This window comes from Muscardinus avellanarius (assembly GCF_963383645.1).
Source record: "Muscardinus avellanarius genome assembly, chromosome: 3".
In the NCBI taxonomy this organism is placed as follows: Eukaryota; Metazoa; Chordata; class Mammalia; order Rodentia; family Gliridae; genus Muscardinus; species Muscardinus avellanarius.
Window position 1 is genome coordinate 103,424,393 of NC_137788.1, and position 23,054 is coordinate 103,447,446.

Consider the following 23,054-nt stretch of genomic DNA (forward strand, 5'->3'; position numbering starts at 1 on the left):
TTACAGGCATGCCCCACCACAACCTGTCACTGTCCCCCTCACTCCCACCCCCGTGTGTTTTACTGGGGATTGAACCAAGGGGCAGTCTACCTCTCAGTTCCCTGCCCTATTTTTTATTCTTTGTTTGGAAACAGGGTCTCACTAAGTTGTGGAAGGCCTAAGTAATCAAGGCGGCTGAGAACCTGCGATCCTCCTGTCTCAGTTGGCCTCAAACCTGCAATCTTTTGTCAACGTCCCTAAGTACTAGAATTACAAGCATCCACCAGAGCACCCAGCCTCACTTATTTATTAAGCCAATGTTTTTTAGTATCCCTGAGTAACTGCATGAAACGTGTTATATAATTTCTGTAGTGTAGAAAAGGACAATCCAAAAAAACAAAACAAAAAAAAGAGTAAAGACATTTCACAAAAGACAGAGGTAATCCACAGGAAAAAAAATTAATGAACATATGGCCAGGCATGGGGGCGCAGCTTGTAATCCCCGCGCTTGGGAGGCTGAGACAGGAGGATCACACAGGTTCAAAGCCAGCCTCAGCTACTTAGTGAGGTTCTCAGCAACTTAGTGAGACCCTGTTTCCAAATAAAATATAAAAATAGGTCAGGGAGTGTAGCCTGGAGTTAGAAAGTCACTGGGTTCCATCCCAGTAACACCCCCAACCAAGAAAAGTTTATGAACATAAGATAGCCAACCACACTGAAGATTTGAAAACCATGTCATTTAATCTATCATAGGTAAAGATGGAAGGAAAGAATGCTTAACCCAGTGTGCAGAAATAAGCACTTTCCTTTTCTTTCTTTTTTGTGGAATTTAGGATTGAACCCAGGGGGCATGCTACCTCTGAACTAATCCCCCCAACTCTTATTTTTTTTTAATTTGAAACAGAGTCTAAGTTGCTGAGTCTAGTCTCTAACTTTATATTCTCCTGTCTCAGCCTCCTAGGTACTGGGACTAAAGGCATGTGCCACATCTGGTTTTGGGCACTTTCAAGTATATAAGCTGGCACAATAATTTCGGAGAGCAATTTGTCAGTATCAGTGCAAAAAATTGAATGTATACTCATTTTTTACCCCATACACTTCTTCCAACCTATTTTGGGAAAATATTTGTGTTTTAAATTACATGTTTACAAACAGAAACTCAAGGAATTTATGTCTTCAAAACCAGCGCTAGAGAAAATACTCACGAGAGATTAACTACAAACAAGAAAAAGGTAATACACACCAGAACCAGAGAAACAAGATTTTCTATCCAGCAGACAACTAAGCAAAGAAGAATATATTCATGTGTTTATAGGTTAAAATCTTTGAAGATTCATTATTTATTTCAGTCTTTTACCTACTTCTAAATTGTATTTCTAAATTGTATTGTTTGCTTTTATTGCTGCTAATTTTTAGGAACTCTATTTGGAATATTAATATACCTTCAGATATATTTTATTTGGAAATATTTTATCCCATTCTATCAGTAACATTTAACTCTGTTTACATTGTCTTTGGATGTACAATTTTTTTTATTTGTTAGGAAGTTTGTGTATTCTTTTGTTGCCTGTGCCTTTGAAATAATATCCAAGAAATCACTGCCAATTTCAATGTTGTGAAGTGTTATGACCAAAGTTTTCTTCTAAAAGTTTATATCCTTAAGATTTACATTTAGGACTTCCGGGAAGATGGCGACCGAGAAAAGCAGGGCTTAAGAGCCCCGCTAACAATCAATCTCTATTACCACAAAATCAGCGCCTTTCATAGCCAGAAAACACCATCACCAAACAAAAAAATCACCAGCACCAGAGAGAAGGGGGTCTCAGAACAGAGCTCAGAGCCACAGAGGAGATACGCCGGCCTCACGCTTGAGGACGCGGCAACAGCGCCTTACTGCTGGCGGCAGCAGCGAGTTCACCGGACGGTACCAGACCAACGCACTCAACAGCTCACCAGGCTCCAGAGAGGAGCGGTGGGCAGCGAGCCGAGGTGAGCCGCTGCGGATCAGCCCGGCGGGATTCAGCAGATTTTTCGGCTCAGGGAGCATCTAAAGCTCCCAGTGGCTGGGCTCAGCACACGCTGCAGGGACTCAGAGCGGAGCTCAAAACCAGAGAAGAAATACGCCAACCTCACGGCCGAGGGTGTGGTAGCGGCGCTATATTGCCACCGGCAGCAGCAGCGAATTCATCGAGTCCACTACAGCACCATCTGCATACTCAACAACAGTGAGTCAAATTGCGGGCCCCAGAGGAGAAATCCCAGTACTGACTCCCAGGGACTTGACCCAGTGGGGGAGTGGCGATGGCAGAGATATCACACCATAGGAGAACGCGCAACCTGGCACCACCCATGGTCTAAAGCAGCCTCTATTGACTCCCTGGGTCTGAGACTCTGAGATACAACCCAGGAAAGGAGTAGTGGGGTCAGAGATACTACAGACTCGAGATCCAGAGCACCTTAAGCGAAGTCATAGTGACCCAAGGGAAGAACCCAGAGAAGGCACAAACTTCCGAAATCATGGGAAAGAGGAATAGCAATGGAGCAATGAATGCCCACAACACCACAACATCAGAACCTTGATAAAACAGAAATTCAGAGATTTCTAGAAGATCAAATCAGGAAAATAACTGTAGACATAATAAAGGTGTTTCGAAAAGAATTCAGAGAGAGCCAAAAAAGAGATAAAGGATGCAATTAATGAAGTAAAGGCCTCAATTCAAAGCACAAACAACCGATTAGACCACATGAAGAATAGAATCTCGCTCTTAGAAGATGAGCAATCCAAAAATGAACGTATAGTTTCTAATCTAGAAAAAAATATTCGAGAGCAGAAATCTGACATTGAAGAAATATGGGCCCATTTGAAGAGAGCTAACCTAAGAATAATTGGAATAGAGGAGAGAAAAGAAAGTGAAACCAAAGGGATCAACAATCTCTTCAAGGAAGTAATAGCAGAAAATTTTCCAAACATAGAGCAAGAGGTCAATACACAGGTCCAGGAAACTTATAGAACTCCCTTTAGACAGGATCGGAGAAGAGGATCCCCACGCCACATAATTGTCAAAATGACCAATGTGGAAGCCAAGCAGAGAATCTTAAAGGCAACAAAAACAAAGGGCCAAGTGACATTCAGAGGCAAACCAATCAGAATCACCCCACACTTCCCAAACCAAGTCATGAGAGCCAGAAGGGTTTGGAGTAACATATTCCAAACTCTGAAAGAAAACAACTTTCAGCCAAAAATTTCCTACCCAGCAAAACTTTCTATCAAATTAGATGGAGAAATAAGAAGGTTCCATGACAAACAGAAACTGAAGGAATTTATGTCTTCAAAACCAGCGCTAGAGAAAATACTCAAAGAGATTAACTACTAAGAAGAAATAGGTAACACACACCAGAACCAGAGAAACAAGATTTTCCATCCAACAGACAACTAAGATTAGTTATCTGTGGAGATTCATTATTTATGTTAGTCTTACCTATCTCTAAATTGTATTGTTTGCTTTTATTGTTAATTTTTAGGATTTCTAGTTGGAATATTAATATACCTTCAGATATAGCATTTGGGAATATTTTATCCCATTCTAACAGTAACTTTTAACTCTGTTTACATTGTCTTTGGATATACAATATTTTATTTTTTAGGGAGTTTGTATACCCTTCTGTTGCCTGTGCCATTGAAATCATATCCAAGAAATCACTGCCAATTTCAATGTTGTGAGGTTTCATGACCCAGATTTTCTTCTAAAAGTTTATAGTATTAAGATATATATTTAGGTCTTTTATATATTTTGAGTTAATATTTGTATATGTGTTAGGTAAGGGCCCAATTTTATTCTTTTTCATGTAATTATTATTTTTCAACAATATTTAGTTAAAAGATTTTTATTTCTTCCACCAAATGTTTGTGGAAACCTTGTCAAAAATAACTTGACAATATATGGAAGAATTTATCTCTAGGCTTTTATTTAACTCAAATGGTTTATATATCTGCCTTTAGAACAGTACTACATTGTTTCAATTATTGTAGCTTTATATGGTTTGAAATCAGAAAATATATATATCTTCTAACTTTGTTCTTTTTTGAGATCATTTTGGGTATCTAGAGTCCATATTCCATATTAGGATAGATTTTTTTCTGAAAAATAAATATATAAATATATGATAGTTTCACCTAAAAAAAAAAAAAAAGAAAAAAATATACTCTGTTAAGAAAGAAAGCAAAAAGAAATATTGAAATGTTATCTTTGGTTATCAAAAGCTTGGTATCAGACAAATGAAACTGTTATGAGATTATCATTTTTAATTTTGGATAAATTGCTATAATACTAGATGTCAACCACTAAGCCAAGCATGGGAAGGAGGGAGGGGGAGGGAATGGGGTGGGGATTGGGTAGGGGCTAACTGGGTGATGTGTGCATGTATGTCTACACAAGTTTTTATCCATTATGATGTATGAATACAGTGCATCAATAAAAATTTTAAAAATAAACAAACAAATAAGTAAATAAATAAAAGAAAAAATAAATAAATTACATGTTTATTGTGCCTCACTCAAAAAGAAAAATTTTTTTTTTGAGGGTCTGTTTAAAAAATAGCATTAAAGTCTAAAGAAAGCCAGGCATGGTAGTATACACCTGTAATCCCACTATTTGGGATTACAAATACTGAGACAGAAGGATTGCAGGTTCAAGGTCCTCTTGAACTTGGTGAAATCCTTTCAAAATTTATGTATCGTGTGTGTGTGTGTGTGTGTGTGTGTCCAAACCCTATTTTATTTTTATCTTGAAACAGAGAATCAGTAGGTTGATGAGTATCTCACTACTTGCTGAATCTGTGATTCTCCTGTCTCGGGCTCCCAAGTACTGAGATTATAAATTTGTGCCATAATACCAGGCTTTTATTTCAAAATTAAAAAAAATAACATTTGATTTTATGCATATGTAATTTATCCATTTACTATAGATGGACATTTGGGTTGTTGCCAGTTTTGTCTTATAACAAATAAAACTGCTATAAAGATTTGCTTAAAAATTTTTTGTGTATGTGTGTGTCCCCCCCCCCATTTTTTGCCAGACTATGTGCTGAACTCAGGGGCATTCTACATTTGAGCTATACCCCCAGCCCTATTTTTTTATTCTTTATTTTGAAACAGGGTCTATGTTGCAGAGGGCCTCACTAAGTAGCTGAAGCTGGCAGTAAACTTGCAATCCTCCTGTCTCCGCCTCCCCAGTACTAGGATTACAAGACACCACCACCCCTGGCTCCCCCCTCCCTTTTTTTCTGTACACATCTTTATTGGTGTACAAAAGTAGCCTGTTTACCATTCAAAAACATAATCTACATAGTAAAGTTTCTCTTATCCCTATATGCAGAGAAGGTTTTTAGTGAAAAACAAGAGATTGTATAGCAACCCACTCCTTCTAGCACATGCGTTTATCAGTTCTATTAAATGCTAGCTGGGCTTATTTCGCTATATTTTGGGCCTCTAGGCATTAATGAATTGCATTATTTTCTTCACTTGCAATATGCTCAATTTAAAAAACTCTCATATATGTTTTTTATGTGAACTGAACAAATTCCTCTCAATCTTTTCAGAGACAAATAAGGATTTGACATCTTCAGACAAACCAATGAACCATAGGACTTGGACATTTCCTCAACAGAGTCCCAATAGGTCAGTGGCTGGAGGCCAGCTGGAAGTGGAGCAGAGATGAAAAGGGGTAAGAAGATGTCCTGCATGCTCTTTGTAACAAAATGTGTCCTGAGAGAGGCCCAATGATCCTAACAGGGTTCCTGCTCTACACCAAGGATTTCCAGCAAAGGAAATACTTCAGAAGTAGCTTTCTGTTCCACTGGCTTGAGGGCCCTTGGGTGTGAAGTGGGGCAGAGGAGATGCTCTGCTTGGTAATGTCAGCTGCAATTGCAGAGAGTAGCTGGCAGACTTGGGACACTGGAAACCCTGCTACTGAATTCTGTGGTGACCGAGCTGGGGGTGGGGGTGGGGTACTCTACTCAAGAGCTCACAGCCATCAAAATCCAAAAGTGCTGGGCAGTTTCTCTGTGGTGTACCTGGTTTCTTTTCCCAAGGATAACTAACTCCTGCTTGGATCCAGCAGGAAATACTCCTGGTCTGGCTCTCACATGCTCATGAATAACGGTTGGGTCATGACAGCCAGGAGGTCAGAGCTTCCATAGAATGACTTCCGAATAGGGATGTCAGGTCCACAGAATCCATTTTCACCTGGTTGCATGGATAGCAGGAGATGGGAGCACTTTCAGAAGGACTTGAATCACTTTTAGTAAGGGGCTTCAGACTTGGGAGGCACTGGAGGTGGAGGTAGGGCAATTTCTAAAGACTTCATAGTGGTTCCCAGAGCCCCAGGGTATCCTTTTCTCTTTGGCAAATACACACCAGAAGAGTGGTTAGACCACGTTTAAGAAACTAACAAATTGTTTTTCTAAGTATTTACCATCTCTCATTCCCCCAATGGCATTATTATTGGGTCTGGGGATGGAACCCAGGGGCATACAACCTCTGAGCTACACCCCCTGACCTATTTTTTATTGTTTATTTTGAAACACGGTCTCACTAAGTTGCAGAGGGCCTAAGTAGCAGAGTGTCTGCGAACTGCGATCCTCAGGTCTCAGACTCCCAAATGCTGGGATTACAAGCGTGCGCCACCACGCCTGCTCCCCCTATGGCATTATGAGGGCCATAGTGAGGAAGGAGCCTGGCTATGTCCTTGAAGACAATTCTTGGCTAGAAGCCTAAGAACAAGATAGAAGTATAAGCCTTTTTCACAGATCCCCTATGAGGTAAATAAAGCAGGGCTTCTCCAGACCCTACAAGATAAATTTTAAAGTGCTAGAGAAAAGAAAAACACATGCACAAACTAACTGCTGTTCTGATTCTACACTCTGCTTATGCTAGACAAACAAATTTCACACTCACCCCTCTCTTCTGAAAATTAAGTCACCAAATACATAAAAGAACTTGCATGTTTTGAGCTCAGGATCAGACCCAGAGCTTTGCTCTCTGAGCCTCACCGGTGAATAACTGTTATCTTACTCTGACCCCTACTTCTTGTTCTCTGTGAGCCAAGCCTCCTACAACACTAGGTTCCTCTACTTTTTCACCAACATTTGCTATAACTAAGATAGTCTTTTCCTTTTTTTTTTTTTTTTTGGTACCGAGAATGCAATTCAGGCTACACCCTCAGACCTATTTTATATATATTTTTGGAAACAGGGTCTCACTAAGTTGTGGAGAGCCTCACTAACCTGCTGAGGCTGACTCTGAACCTGCCATTTTCCCGTCTCAGCCTCCCAAGTACTAGGATCACAAGCGTGCACCACCACGCCCAGCCGAGGTACAGTCTTTTTAAGTTAGTCATCCTAATAAGTGTATCATGTTGTATCTCAATGGTTTTAACTTGAATTTCCCCAATGAGTAATGAAGTTAAGCATCATTTCACAAATGCAGCTTTGTTTTTAATAGTGAGATATGAGAAATAAACTAAAGGTTCCCCAACAGAGGGAAAAAATATACACCAAAAAAATGGAATGCTAAGTAGCCTTAAAAACAACAACAACAAAACCACCACAACAAATCTATATAAACTGGCATGGAAAAAAGTCCCAAGAAATCTTCAAGACAGCAGTTACAGGACATACCAGGTATATGGTATAATCTGTTTTTCTTTCCTTCTTTTTTCTTTTTGTTTTGTTTTTGGTACTGAGGATTGAACCAAGGAACATTCTGCTTCTAAGCTTCAACCCTTTTTATTTATTTTATTTTGAAACATGGTCTTACTAAGTTGTTGAGGCTTGTCTGAAACCTGAGATCCTCCTGTCTCAGCCTCCCCTGTACTGAGATTAAAGGTGAGTGCCACTGTGACTGTCTGTTACTTTCAATTTATATTTGTCTATGCCTAAGAGGTTAAATCAGAAAAGATGTGTAACAACTGAAAATACTACTAGGATTCATTTCAGGAAGGAATGCAATATATATTTTCATTCATTCTATTTAGATTTTCTTAAGCCTACAATGTATTATTTTTTTATCAGCTTTATAGAGGCCTTTTAAAAACTAGGCAAGTCAAGTGTGGTGGCATATGCCTGTAATCCCAACACAGGCTGAGACAGGAGGATTAAAGTTTTAATGACAGCCTCAGCAAGTACTAAGGCTTTCATCAACCTAGTGAGACCCTGTTTTTTAAAATAAAATAAGACAGGCTGAGAGTATAACTTAAGAGCTAGACTGCCCCTGGGTTCAACCCCCAGGACTACATAGATACATACATACATCCCTCCTTTACCTCCTACCAAATCCCATCAAAATGGTTTTCAATGGAGCTTTCAATAAAATTCAAAATCCTGCATGCAGCTTTCAAAGGCCCTACACAATCTGGTTTCTGTTTTCCTTTAAAGACTTACTTCCTGCCACTTGTCCCTCCTTCCTGCTTCCCTTTTCTCATCGGCCCTTTTTCTGTTCCTCAAGAGTGCCCAGTTCTTTTATACCTTATGAACTATGAAATTCTGTTCCTTGCCGGGCCTGGTGGCACATGCTTGTAATCCCAGTACTTGGGAGGCCGAGACAGGAGGATCACAGGTTCACAGCCAGCCTCAGCAATTTAGCAAGGCTCTCAGCAATCTAGAAAGTGTTTGTTTCAAAATAAGCTAAAATAGTGCTAACTGAGGTGTAGCTCGGAGGTAGACTGTCCCTGGGTTCAATCTCCAGTACTGAAATAAATAAATAAATAAATAAATAAATAAATAAATAAATAAATAAGAAATTCTGTTCCTTTTACCTAATAAATTTATTGCTGATGCTTCTTCCACTAAAGCCTATCCAGCCTCCAGGTTTCAAAGAAGCTTTAACAAACCATTTGATTTACCTTTAATAATACTATATAATTTATTATAAAGAGATTTTTGAGCCAGGCAAGGTGGTGAATACATATAATCCTTGGGAGGTTGAAACAAAAGAATCACAGGTTCTTGGCCAGCCTAAGCAATTTACTGAGGACCTCCGCTGCTTAGTGAGACCCTGTTTCAAAATTTAAAAATAGGGCTGGGGATATAGCTTAGAGGTAGAATGTCCTGGGTCCAACTCCCAGTACCAAAAAAAAAAAAAAAAAAAAAAAAAGTCTATGGAGGTCTGCATTCTCCTAGCCTGTAAAGTCTATAATAGGAAGTCTCTTTCCCATTGTTTCTTAAAATAAGCATTATAGCTGGGCGTGGTGGCGCACACTTGTAATCCCCGCGCTTGGGAGGCAGAGACAGGAGGATCGCACAGGTTCGAAGCCAGCCGTGCATGCTGGCTTAGGAGACCCTGTTTCCAAATTTAAAAAATGTAAAAATAGGTCTGGGAGTGTAGCCCGGAGGTAGAAGGGCTTCCCAGTACCACCACCAAAAAAAAAAAAGCATTATAAATTTGCTTTTAAGGATAACCCTAGATCCTTCCACTCAAAGCTTATAATAACGGGGGTAAGAGTGGGAGGGGGAGCTAATCCTAACTAACATTTGTTTAATATTTACATGACAGACACCAATATAATTTTTTTTTTTTTCAGTATTGGGATGGAACCCAGGGGCATTCTACCTCCAAGCTACACCCCCAGCCCTACTCTTTATTCTTTATTTTGAAACAGGGTCTCAATGAGTTGCAAAAAGCCTATGTAGTAGCTGAGGGTAGCCACAAACCACGATCCCGTCTCAGCCTCCCAAATGCTAGAATTACAAGCATGCACCAACACGCTCAGCCCAATATAATTCTTTACATGAACTATGTTATTTAATTTTCCTAACATGTCCATGAGACATTCTATTTTCATTTTAAGAATTTAAAATAAAAGCAACAAAGCCAGCATTTAAGAAACTATAAAATTTAACCTCAGACTTACCAAAAAAAAGAAAATTTCACCTCAAATTTTACTATGCTATTTTACTATGCTATCTCCTACATTATAACTAACTGCTTGGAAACTCCCATTCCTTTTATAAATTGCTACTTTTGCATATATAATTCCTCACACCTGAAGTTGCCTTTATTAATCTCACTTAACACTCTCTTGATTTTTAAACCCAAGTTTGCTGGGCATGGTGGCACACGCTTGTAATCCCCATGTTTGGGAGGCTGAGATGGGAGTATCACACAGGTTCGAAGACAGCCTTGCTGGCTTAAGAGACCCTGTTTCCAAATAAAATATAAAATCGGTCTGGGAATGTAGCCTGGACATAGAAGGGTTCCATCCCCAGTACCCCCCCCCCAAAAAAAAAACCCACCATAAAAAGGGCTGGTAGTATAGACTGGAGACAGAATGCCTCTGGGTCCACCCCTAATACCACCAAAGAAGGGAGGGGGGGATGAGAATTATCTCATATAAGCCTATTCTGGCCTCCACAGGCATGTTTTGAATTTTTTTCTATTTAACCGTAATCACTATACATATATTTATAGTAACAATCTCACTGTTTTGACACTGTTTAGAAATTGGTCTATTATATTAGAAACTCAAGGTTAAGGACCATTTCTCTTCAATCTTTATATAACCAATACTTAGGGCCTTCTACATGGTAAGTTTGCAAATATTGCTTGCATTAGTAATGTTTTCTTTTTCTTTTCTTTTTTTTTTTTTTTTTTTGTGTGTGTGTGTAGTACTGGGGTTCCTGGAAACCCTTCTACCTCCAGGCTACACTTCTAGACCTATTTTATACTTTTTACTTGGAAACAGGGTCTCTTAAGCCAGCGCAGCTGGCTTCAAACCTGTGCGATCCTCCTGTTTCCGCTTCCCAAGTGCAGGGATTACAAGCGTGAGCCACCATGCCCGGCTAGTAATAGTGATCCATGTTTTTAAAACTGCCGTGCTGGTATACTGCACTGAAGTTTTGGTCTTGAGCCTAATAAGAATCTCTGCAACTTAGTGAGACCCTGTTCAAACTAAAGAATAAAAAATAGGGCAGGGGATATAGCTCGAAGGTCAAATGCCTCTGGGTTCCATCCCCAGACCCGCAAAGAAAAAAAACAAACACGTACTTAACTGTGTGTGGTGGTGCATGCTTGTAATCCCAGTACTGGGTAGGCTGAGACAGGAGGATCAAAAGGTTTGCGGCCAGCCTCAGCAACTTTGTGAGGCCCTCCACAACTCAAGTGAGGCCCTGCTTCAAAATAAAAAGTAATAATAAAAAAATAGGGCTGGGGGTATAGCTCAGATGTATAATGCCCCTGAGTTCAACCCCAGTTCTACAAAACAAAGTACTGTTATATAAGTAAAACAGTAAATTAAAAAAATGTTAAAACATTCCCTACTTACCACTATTTCCCATTACCGTATTGTAACAGCAAAATGTTAAAAATCTTTGTTTTATTATTTAGCTATTAACATAATAATTTCAGAATGATCTAAACTATGTAATAATTCCTTACCTATTCCATTTTCTCTAATATCTTTCTTCTATTTTATTACTCTTAGCTGTGCCTTTTCACAACCTCAATCCATTACAAATACCATTTCCCATGCATGTCTAAATAAAATCCTTGGTGTTGTCCAACAAGACCATATCTCTTACCCATATTACTAAAGCACAATTCAGTTGTTAAAGAAGTCTTTATTGATTATGCAAAAGAAGTTTGAGACTTGCCTCTATATTTCATACCTGTAATTCTACCTAATTTTAGAGTTAATAATCTTGGCACTCTCCACCTGCTTAAACCAATGCTAATGTTAAGTTTTCTCCATATGAATTCTTTTTGTTGGGGGGGTGGGTCTGGGGATGGAACCCAGGGACATTCGACCTCTGAGCTACACCCCCTGCCCTATTTTTTATTTATTTTGAAACAGGGTCTAGCCGGGCGTGGTGGCACACGCTTGTAATCCTCGCGCTTGGGAGGCGGAGACAGGAGGATCGCGCAGGTTCGAAGCCAGCCATGCTGGCTTAGGAGACCCTAGTTCCAAATAAACATATAAAATAGGTCTGGGAGTGTAGCCCGGAGGTAGAAGGGCTTCCAGGAACCCCAGTACCACCAAAAAAAAAAAAAAAAAAAAAAAAAAGAAACCGGGTCTCACTGAGTTGCAGAGGGCCTCACTAAGTAGCTGAGGCTGTCCGCAAACCGCGATCCTCCGGTCTCAGCCTCCTAAATGCTGGGATTACAAGTATGCACCACCACGCCTCACTTCCATATGAATTCTTAATCTGGCCCAATTTTCACCTCCATTATAATCTTATGGGACTACCACTGTATGTGTCCATCATTGACCAAATCATTACTTTGGGACATATGACAATACTTTTAATGATTCCTCCAAATTCCTATTACCTAGCGATATCATGCCAGTCAGAGTGCAATGCATTACTTTTGTTTGTGATGACGCTGAAACAACCCTATTGCACCACTAGCTGTATTAAAGTACAGCACATTCAATTACATACAGCACATAAGACTTGATAATGATGAAACAACTATGTTACTGGTTTATATATTATACTACACTTTTTATTTTAGTGTATACTCTTTCTACTTATGTAGTTTACAAGTTTACCATAGGCCAGGCATGGTAGCGCACGCTTGTAATCCCTGCACTTGGGAGGCTGAGACATAGGATCACACAGGTTCAAAGCCAGCCTCAGCTACTTAGTGAGGCTCTCAGCAACTTAGTGAGACCCTGTTTCCAAATAAAGTATAAAAATAGGTCTGGAAGTTTGGCCTGGAGGTAGAAAAGACCCTGGGTTCCACCCCCAGTAACACACACACACACACACACACACACACACACACACACACACATGTTTACCACAAGAAACTTACTGCTTATGCTGCACAGGCAGCAGCCTTATACATATCAGGTTTACCACATCTCCTGACTGCCTCAATCCGCCACGTTAAGTGGTTGGCCTCCAGGTCTGTGTAAGTACATTCTATGATTTTCACACAATGAAATCACCTAACAAGGTATTTCTCAGAATGTATTTCTGGTACGTGGCATCATGTCCATAACTGAGTAGATTGCCTTTAAATAAAATATATTTACCAACCAGGCATGCTAGTGCATGCTTTTAATTCCAGTACTTGGGAGGCCGAGACAGGAGGATGGCACATTTAAAGCTGGCCTCGGAAACTTAGTGACGCCCTCCACAACTTAATGAGATCCTGTCTCCAAATAAGAAATAAAATTGGGTTGTAGCATAACTTGGAGGTAGAATGCCTCTGGGTTCAATCCAAAGTACAAAAAAAAAAATTATTTACTAAGATTTATTTTGCCAATTATGCATTCATGAAAGCAGTATTACTATCAGAATAAACTTCACAGACTTGTAAGCAGCTGATATTAATAAGGTACACATTTCAGTATCAAATTCCGCTGGGTCTGTAGCTCCAAGGTAGAAGGTCTCTGGTTCAATCTCCATCATAGACACACACACACACACACACACACACACACACACACACACACACGTTCTCACAAATATTATATAACACTTCTTATGCTTAGCATTTCCATTTATATGTAATCAAGGGTAGTGGCGCATGCCTTTAATCCCAGAACTAAGGAGACCAAGACAGGAGGATCACAGGTTCAAGACCACCCTTGAGCAACGTTTTGATACTCTTAGCAACCTAATGAAACCCTGATTCAAAATAAAAAATTAAACTGGCCATGGAAGTGTGCACCTGTAATCCCAATATTTGGGAAACTGAGACAGGAGGATTTCAGGTTTGAAGCCAGCCTTAGCAACCTAGTGAGACCCTATTTCAAAGTAAATAAAATAAGGGTGGAGATGTAGCCTGGAGGTACAAAGTGCCTCAGTTTCATTCCCAGTACCACAAGTGAATGAATGAATGAATGAATGAATGAATGAATGAATGAATGAATGAATGAATAGGCAAGGAGTGTAGCTTGGAGGTAGAATGCTCTTGGATTGAATCCTCAGTACGACAAAAAAAAAAAAAAAAAAAAAAGAAGAAGAAGCCGGGCGTGGTGGCGCATGCTTGTAATCCCCGCGCTTGAGAGGTAGAGACAGGAGGATCACGATGGTTAGAAGCCAGCCTTGCTGACTGAAGCAACCCTGTTTCCAAATAAAAATATAAAATAGGTCTGGGAGTGTAGCCCAGAGGTAGAAGGGCTTCCAGGAACCCCAGTACCACCAAACAAATAAAAAGAAAGAAAAAGAAAGAAAGAAAGAAAGAAAGAAAGAAAGAAAGAAAGAAAGAAAGAAAGAAAGAAAATGATTTGTCAAACACAAAGATTCAATTTTCCCAATCCTTCATAATACCCACCAGAAAATCCTAATAAACTACATTACTGAGAACATCAAATAATAAGTTTTCAAAGAACTTGTAAAGCAAATTAGAATACTAAACCTATTAATTATAACCTAATCTGAACAGTATCTAATATTCCTTTATTTAAAAGTATTCCAGCATATTATGTAACCCTCAGGGTCAACATTACAAACATGCAGTATGACTATACTGGAGATGGATGGCTGTGCAAAATAAAAAATAATTCAAAGTAGCTGAGCGTGGTGGCACATGCCTGTAATCAGACTATTTAGGAGGTTGAAACAGGAGGACCGTAGGCTCAAGCACAGCCTCAGCAAGCAGTGAGATGGTCATCAACCTGGTAAGACCTTGTTTCAAAATAAAAATAATTAGGCATCCCCCTTTGGCCCAAGGGGTGGGTGGGAGGTCTGAGGTACCCCTGCTCAGGAGCTCCTGCCTAGGTGCTGTGTCCATCAAGGCACAAATTTGTTGAATTGGAGGAGTAGCTGGGAGGAGGCAGTACTAATAAGACCCGCTCATTCTGCAGCCATGCTTTACAGTTTACACAGCTGTCATCTTCTTTACTCCATAATAATAAAAATAGCCACTGTCCAGCAGTGACAGCTGGGTGCCTAATAATAACAACAATAATAATAACAACAACAATAATAAAAATAAAATAATAATAATAATAATAATAATAATAATAATACTTTTTAAAAATAGGGCTGGGTACTGTAGCTTGGAAATAGAATGCCCCTGGGTTTATCCCCAATATAACACATCCAAAATAAAAACTCAAGTTGAGAGAATTCTACTTAAATCAAGCTCTTCATTATATAGGACAGCGATAAGGATCAGTACTAAGATAAATCAATAAATATTCAAAGCTGCCTCTGTATTTATTTACTGTTTGCTTTGCATAATTAATGCTACCTGCTCTGTTCCCTGTATAGCCTCCTCCAGGTTTCTTTTTAGTTTTTAAAGAAAGTCATTGTTACCTACAGAATGATTGGGAGAAAAGTAGGCATCTTTAAAAAATGAGAGGTTTCCTCGCCATTTTTGATTGATGTGGCTAAATATTTTTGTGCGCGCGCGCATGTGCACGCGCACGTGTGTGTGTGTGTGTGTGTGTGTGTGTGTGTGTGTGTGTGTGTGTGTGTTGTGGTACTGGGGGTGGAACCCAGGGGCTTTCTACCCCTTGGCTACACTCCTAGACCTATTTTACATTTTATTTGGAAACAGGGTCTCACTAAGTTGCTAGAGCCTCAGTCAGTAGCTGAGGCTGGCTTTGAACCTGTGTGATCCTCCTGTCTCAGCCTTCCAAGCACAGGGATTACAAGTGTGCACCACCATGCCCAACTCCTATTGTGTTTTTATTTTCATTGTGACCACTCTACCTGCTTTCAATTAAGTACTGAGGAGGAACTGAAATTCATACACTGTTGGTGAAAATGGAAAACGGTGCAGCCACTGTTAAAAACACTTCAGGCAGTTCCTCAAAAAGTCAGACATGCTCACAATATGATCCCACAATTCCACTCCTATATACCTTAGAGAATCAATATCTTATGTATATACAAAAACCTACAGATGAAAGCTCATAGCAGCATTATTCCTAATAGCTGCTATAATATTTACTAGAAAACTAAATACTGATCAACCAATGAACAAAAAACTGTGGTAGATCGATAATGAAGCCAGACATAAACAGTCACATAATTTATTATTCCATTCATACAAAATGTACAGAATAGGTAAATACATAGAAAGAGAAGGTAGATAATCGGTTTCTAGGGGCTGGGAAGGATAAAAATAGAGACTGACTACAAATGGGTACATTTCCTTTGGGGGTCATGAAAATATTCTGGAATTAGGAGTGATAGTTAAACAATTATGTGACGTACTAAGTACACCTTATTTTATTGTGGTATTGCAGATTGAACTGAGAGCCATTCTACATCTGAGCTGCACCCCTAGCCCTTTCTATTATTTAGAAACAGAGTCTCACTAAGTTACTGACAGCCTCACTAAACCTGTGATCCTCCTGTCTCAGCCTCCCAAGTATTGGGATTACAAGTGTGCACCACCACACCCAGCTGAATGATGCATTTAAAATTAATTTCCTGGTATACAAAGTATATACATTAATAAATAAAAACAGAAAAATACACCTGCAATTAAAGAAAAGAGCTTTATAGGAGAAGGTATGGGTTCTGCTCTTCTCATTTTTTAAAAATTAAAGATAAGAGGGGACATATTCTGAAGTATTTTTGTCTTGATTTCAAAGGTTTTCTGGGTAGGAGGATGGGGCAGTCTAATATGGGCTCACTTTCCTTAGATATAAACATCCACGCTTATGCCACTTTCCTCCCTCTCACCTCCCTCCTTTCTTCTTTACTTCCTTTCAGAGTGAACCCAGGGGAAATCTACCTCCAAACTATACCACTAGCCCTCTTTTATTTTTTCTTTTGAAATAGGGTCTCACTAAGTTACTGAAAGTCTAAGTTGCTGAAGCTGGCTTCAAACCTGCAATCCTCCTGTCTCAGCCTCCCAAGTACTGATTACAAGAGCACTCAACTGATTTCTGCAAGAAATAACTGGACCACATAAGAGAACCCTAAGAAATTAGGTTAAATATGACATTAGCAACTAGCCTTCTCTGTTTTGTTTTGCAGTACTGAGGATTAACCCAGGGGCATTATACCTCTGCGCTACACCCCACCCCTACTTTTTATTCTCTCTCTCTTTTTTTTTTTTGGTGTGTGTGTGTGTGTGTGTGTGTGTGTGTGTGTGTGTGTGTGGTACTGAGGGTGGAACCCAGAGGCTTTCTACCTCCAGGCTATACTCCCAGACCTCTTTTATATTTTATTTGGAAACAGGGTCTCACTAAGTTGCTGAGAGCCTCACTAAGTAGCTGAGGCTGGCTTCGAACCTGTGTGATCCTCCTGTCTCAGCCTCCCAAGCACAGGGATTACAAGCGTGCGCCACCACGCCTGGCTTTATTCTCTATTTTGAAACAGAGTCTCACTAAGTTGCAGAGGGTCTAAGTAGCAATGGCTGACTTCCAACCTGCAATCCTCTTGTCTTAGCCTCTCAAGTACTAGGATTACAAGCATGTACCATCACACCCGGTGCTGTAAGTTTTTTATCACTTGAAGTCAATTCTTGTTTTCCTTCCTATCCTCAATGCAATGGGACCTTAGCACACTCTAAGTGCTTAGTAAAATATGAGTGACTCATTTAACAGTTTGCACACTTCTGGCTGTCCAAAGACTCTCAATACCATAACCTTCCAGGTTTAAAATCCCACACTGTCTCCTTGGTATTACTATGGAGACTGGAAAGAGACTTAACTAATAATCAGAGTCTGAGATTTAAATTCTAACTTTTCCACTCACTGTATGACTCTAGGAAAAATGACTGGCCCTCAGGGATATTACATAATTCTATCAGGTGTCTTCAAGCACTAAACTGATATTTTATCTGTGAAGGTACCTCGTAAATTGAGCATTTAGCCTAGAAATGTGATTTTGTTTATATTCCAAAGCTTTCAATTCTATATAGTCTTTTAATACCAATACTACTAACATTCCCTTGGCCAAAAAAGATCTCTCCAATTATCATGGAAGCAAGAGAATTAAGAAAAGTTCGAAGTCAGTGATTCTCAAACAATTTTAAAGTTACAGAAGCACCACTTAAAACTCTAACATAAATCCACTAAATATACAAAAATATTAAACTGCAGCCACAGAAAGAGAATCGAGGGCCCTACTGTCTCACAAATTTCACTGCTCCTTGCTCCCAGGGTGACTTCTGACTCCAAGTACCTCATAAAAAGCAGGCTATAATTCAGTATAATCCTCAAAAGTCATATTTATCTTCACAAAGAAAATGCTTTTAATTCAAATGAGCTGGAAACTTCAGAAGGCACTCAAAATACTAGCCTTTAGTGATATGTCACAGCTGAAAGGGACAAGAAGCCTCAGAAGCCCTTTATGATCTAGCTCCTCCTCCTTATTTCTCCTTTTAGTATATGCACCAAAGTGCCTGATATGAAGATATTTAGACTTTCCAACCCTGTCCTTCTTCAGTTCAACCAGTTTGCATGAGGAGTTAGCTACCCCTTCTGGTGGATCTTAAAGAACAAAAGATCTGACCACATTTTAGTCCTGTGTCTCCTCTCTGACTCTAAACTCACACCAGGAAAAATACATCATCTGATCCAAAGTTTGCCTATTGGTAGAAAGTGCGGAACTAGCCTGTAAGCAAAGCTGACATTAACCCACTGTTGTACCTCTGTTTAAATGGTCTCATAATATAGATTTGATATCCTATAAGTTTAAAATATTGAGAAATCTTAGTTCTAGCACAAAAATTTTCCAAAATTCAATTATCTATACTTTCTATAATTTTTTTTTAAATACTGGCCCTGAATTTCTAAAAACAACAACAACTTGAAACATATAATGTAACTCTTTGATATAAGGTTTTAAGTGACCAATTTAACTTAAATACAAACCTGTATGGGTGGAATATCTGGCAACGATGGGAGGTTTTCTGGGTTGGTAACTGAGGGGATAAGCTCTATTGCTGTAACAGACGGGCTGGTGGGACCTCGATTTGCATTGGCCATAGTTGCTGTAGTGGGGCTTGTTGGGTTGATCGTGGTGTTGTGTACCGACACGACAGGAAAGGGCCCAGCATGCCCTGGGTTTGAGTGCTGTCAGAAGGAAGACATTATCATTACTTGATCTGCCAGGATATCTAACATAAACCTTTACAATAATGTTTAGTTTAGAAAAGAGAATTAGGTATTTCATCTCTAGGGCTGAAACTTACACAGGAAAATAGTTCAAACTTTTCATTTTTTTTAACTTAAATTAGTATAGTATCTAGGGAAAAATGGATTTGCCAATAATTTTTCAACCTGTCAACATGGTAATATGATATCACTTCAGGACAGAAATATATGTAAGAAGATGACCTGGAAGCCTGCAAGTTTTCAAACAGCTGCCATTCTATCTATATACTTCTTTGACCTTTTTATATACTTATTTATTTATTGTGGGTTGGGGTATGGAACCCAGGGGCATTCAACCCCCGAGCTACACCCCCTGCCCTATTTTTTATTCTTTATTTGAAAACAGGGTCTCACAAAGTTACGGAGGGCCTCAATAAGTAGCTGAGACTGCCCACAAACAGTGATCTCAGGTCTCAGCCTCCTGAATGCTGGGATAACAAGCATGCGCCGCCATGCCCAGCTCTTCTTTGACCTTTTAGTCTCTCTCGCACGTTCTCTTTCCCTCTTTTGTATTAGGGATTAAGTCCAGAGGCATTCTATCTTTAAGCTATATCCCCAGCCCTCCAAGAACTGGGATTACAGGCATGAACTGCCACACCTGGCTGCTTTAAGTCTCTCCCCTCCCTCCCCTGCCTTTTTTTTGGGGGGGTACTGGGGACTGAACCCAGGAGCTCTCTCTCAGTTGTACCTCTATTTTTGGGGAGGCAGGAGAGGAAAACAGGGTCTCACTGTTGTGGAGGGCCTCACTAAGTTGCTGGGGCTAGCTGTGAGCCTTCAATCTTTCCATCTGAGCCTCCCAAGTATCAGGATTACAGGCCTGCACCAGCAGGCCTGGCCAACTTTAGTCACTTTTTTTCCCCCTTTCCCCTGTGATACTAAGGGTAGAACCCAGGGACCTTCTATCTCTAGACTACCCCAAGCCCTATTTTATTTTTTACTTAGAAACAGGGTATCGCTAAGTTGCTGAGGCAGATTTCAAACTTACCATCCTCCTGTCTCAGTCTCCCAAGTACTGGGATTACAGGTGTGCACCACCATGGCTGGCTTAGTCAGTTTTCTAATGAAAATAATTATATGCCATTTGATTTGGTAGAAAACAATGACTTTATATAAAGAAAATATGATAGATTTCTGGCTCTAATACTGTATAACCTTAGGCAAGTCATATTAATTTAGAAATATGGATAAATGGTACCTAAGTGATACCATTATATATATGGTATTTTAATATACCATATATAATTTTAATATATATAATTTTAATATACTATAAATGGAACTTGTTTCACTATATGAGTTATTATGAGGATCACTGAATGTCATGTATGGGGAAACCTTTGGGAAATAAGTTACCATAAACAAATAAATAAATCACTGAAAATACTTAAAAACAGAAATGCTAACATTCATTGATTCCTGTAGGGGCAGCCCTACAATTTAAGGAAAATGTTCCATGATAATCTGATTCTGTAGCTTCTTTATGCCTTAAAATGCTTTCCAAGAAAAAAAGGGTACAAGAGTCTCTCAAAGGTTTTAAGGAAACTGATACCTACATCTTCAACCTTTTTATGTACACTTCTTTTAAGAAACAAATTTTCCTAAAAATATGCCCATGTTCTGCAGAATCTTTTCCACCACCTTTGGTAACTGTTCTTCCATTTTAAAAAAAGAATCCAGTATACCTTACTATTTGAGGATGGCATCCTGAGAATCTTGACTTTTTTCCCCTTTTTTTCTTTCTTTCTGAGTATGCTTGACTAAACTCTGAAACACAACTCTTACCTGGATTTTCTTGATTTCTACCATATAATTCAGTCCTACAAAAATTCCAGGTATCCAGCCTCCATTGTGAGTTAATTCTTAAATATGAAAAAAAGACCAACATACATTTTTGAGAGGATGGCAGCAGAAAGATAAAGTGGATTATCTTGGGTCTCCCGGACCCAGTCTTTGTAGCCCACCTCTAAACAGAACAAGGAGAAGCTGGGTAGGTAGAAAAGAAACACTGTTAAGGTTCCTTAGGAAGGTACCCAGCCTGTCCTGTTCTCTACATTCTCCTACTTAAAAATTAATATAGCCGGGAATGGTGGCGCACACTTATAATCCCAGCGCTTGGGAGGCTGAGACAGGAGGATCGCACAGGCTCAAAGCCAGCTTCAGCTACTTAGTGAGGCTCTCAGCAACTTAGTGAGACCCTGTTTCCAAATAAAGTATAAAATAGGTCTGGGAGTATAGCCCAGAGTTAGAAAAGCCTCTGGGTTCTACCCCGAGTACCACAAAAATAATAATAATAATAATAATAATAATAATTTTTTTAATATCTTTAGATACTGTCCCACTACATGAAATTACCAACCCTGGCCCTTAAACTAAGGTAATCCCAGGTTTCTTACAAAGGTCTTCTCTGGTTCCCATGAGTACTCCTAGGTCAGTTAGACCTGGGCAACCTGAAGGGACTAAAGGAAAAGCGCTGAGACCACTAAGAGGCTTAGCCATTTGCATCTGAGAATGGCTCAGTGATGTTCATTGGAGGAACACCTGCTGCTATCCATCACCCCAGTGCCTCAGCCTGAACTAGGACTGAATAGGTAAACTGGCTGCCTGCCAGGCCTCTCAGGGAAAGGGAAAATATGCAGGCCAACTTCACTACCATGAAGCAGCCAAGTTTTCCATGTTGGGATCTAACCTAGGGCCTGGACCTTCAAGGGGCCAGAGCTCTGCCTCCCAAGGGCACCTGTAGTCCCTACAGTTAATATCTTTTTAAGAAGGGTTGTGCTGCTACATGCTTAGTAATTCGTGGCAAACTTTCCCTTCTATTCCTGTACCTTTTTCCCTCTTTGGGTTTGTGTGTAGTACTGGGGGTTGAACCCAGGATGCTCTGTATCATTAGTAGTATGCTGAACTCCTCCCCTAGCCTCTTTTGGGGGATAGTACTGGGGATTAAACTGAGGGACTTTTTACCTCTGAGCTACACCCCCAACCCTTTATTATTTTGAAACAGGGTCTGAGTTACTGTGTTCTGGGCCCAGTATCTGTGACCGTTCTATTGCAGGCTCCCAAGTACTGGGAGTGTATCACTATGCTCTGCATCTTGTATTCCTCTTCAATTGTTTTGTGATGCTAGGGCTCAAACCAGGACTCTGCTATTGGGCCACAAACCTGGCCTGAACTTTGCATTTTTATTGAACAACACAAAAAAACAAAACAAAACAAACAAACAAAAAAAAAAAACCCACAGTGTTGAGCCGGGCATGGTGGCTCACGCTTGCAATCCCAGCATTTGGGAGGCTGAGACAGGAGGATCATGCAGGTTCAAAGCCAGCCTCAGCTATTTAGTGAGGCCCTTTGCAACTCAGTGAGACCCTGTTTCAAAATAAAGAATAAAAAATAAGGGCTGGAAATGTAGTTCAAAGATAGAATGCCCCTGGGTTCCATCCCCAGTACCACACACAAAAAAAAGAAAAACAACAGTGCTATTTCTCATCCATTTCCAAACTTAGTCTAGTCACAAAGCCCCAGGGATGAGAATTTGGGGGATGTGAAGGTTGAAAGACAACCTACAAAGATAACCAAATGTACAAATAGAAATAATAGTGTTGGGTGGTGAGAAGTAACTAGCTCTGCAACCCAGGTAACAAATCTTTAAATGGGTTCTAATATTTGATGAGCAACAAAAATGATTCTAATTCATCCTGTGCCTGATAAAAAGAATGCTTAAATAGTTCCAGTAGATCATTGAGTTCTGATTTATAATCCAGAAAACGCTCAAAGAATTGAGAAACATTTCTATAATAAAATTATTTTAATTCCCAAATATATATTTTTGTGAACAAGTTTACTGAGCAACACATGAAATTAAAAAAAAAAAAACAGAAACTAATAATCAAAATCAATGTCAAAAAACAAGTAGTAAGCTGGGTGGTGCACGCTTGTAAATCCCAGCATTTGGGAGGCTGAAACAGGAGGATTTTGGTTCGCAGATAGCCTCAGCTACTTAGGCCCTTT

General features: G+C 39.6%; 1 protein-coding gene across 2 annotated transcripts in view; it reads right to left on the bottom strand.

Moving 5' to 3' along the window:
• TRIM33 (tripartite motif containing 33) overlaps window positions 1-23,054 on the bottom strand; it is a gene marked incomplete at both ends in the record, with an annotated part of 115,308 nt that overhangs the window by 19,178 nt on the left and 73,076 nt on the right. For both annotated transcript variants that reach the window (XM_080690566.1, XM_080690565.1), the window contains one exon: window positions 18,768-18,968. In XM_080690566.1, the coding sequence (XP_080546692.1) occupies window positions 18,768-18,968 (201 nt within the window). The remainder of the gene's footprint in view (window positions 1-18,767; window positions 18,969-23,054) is intronic.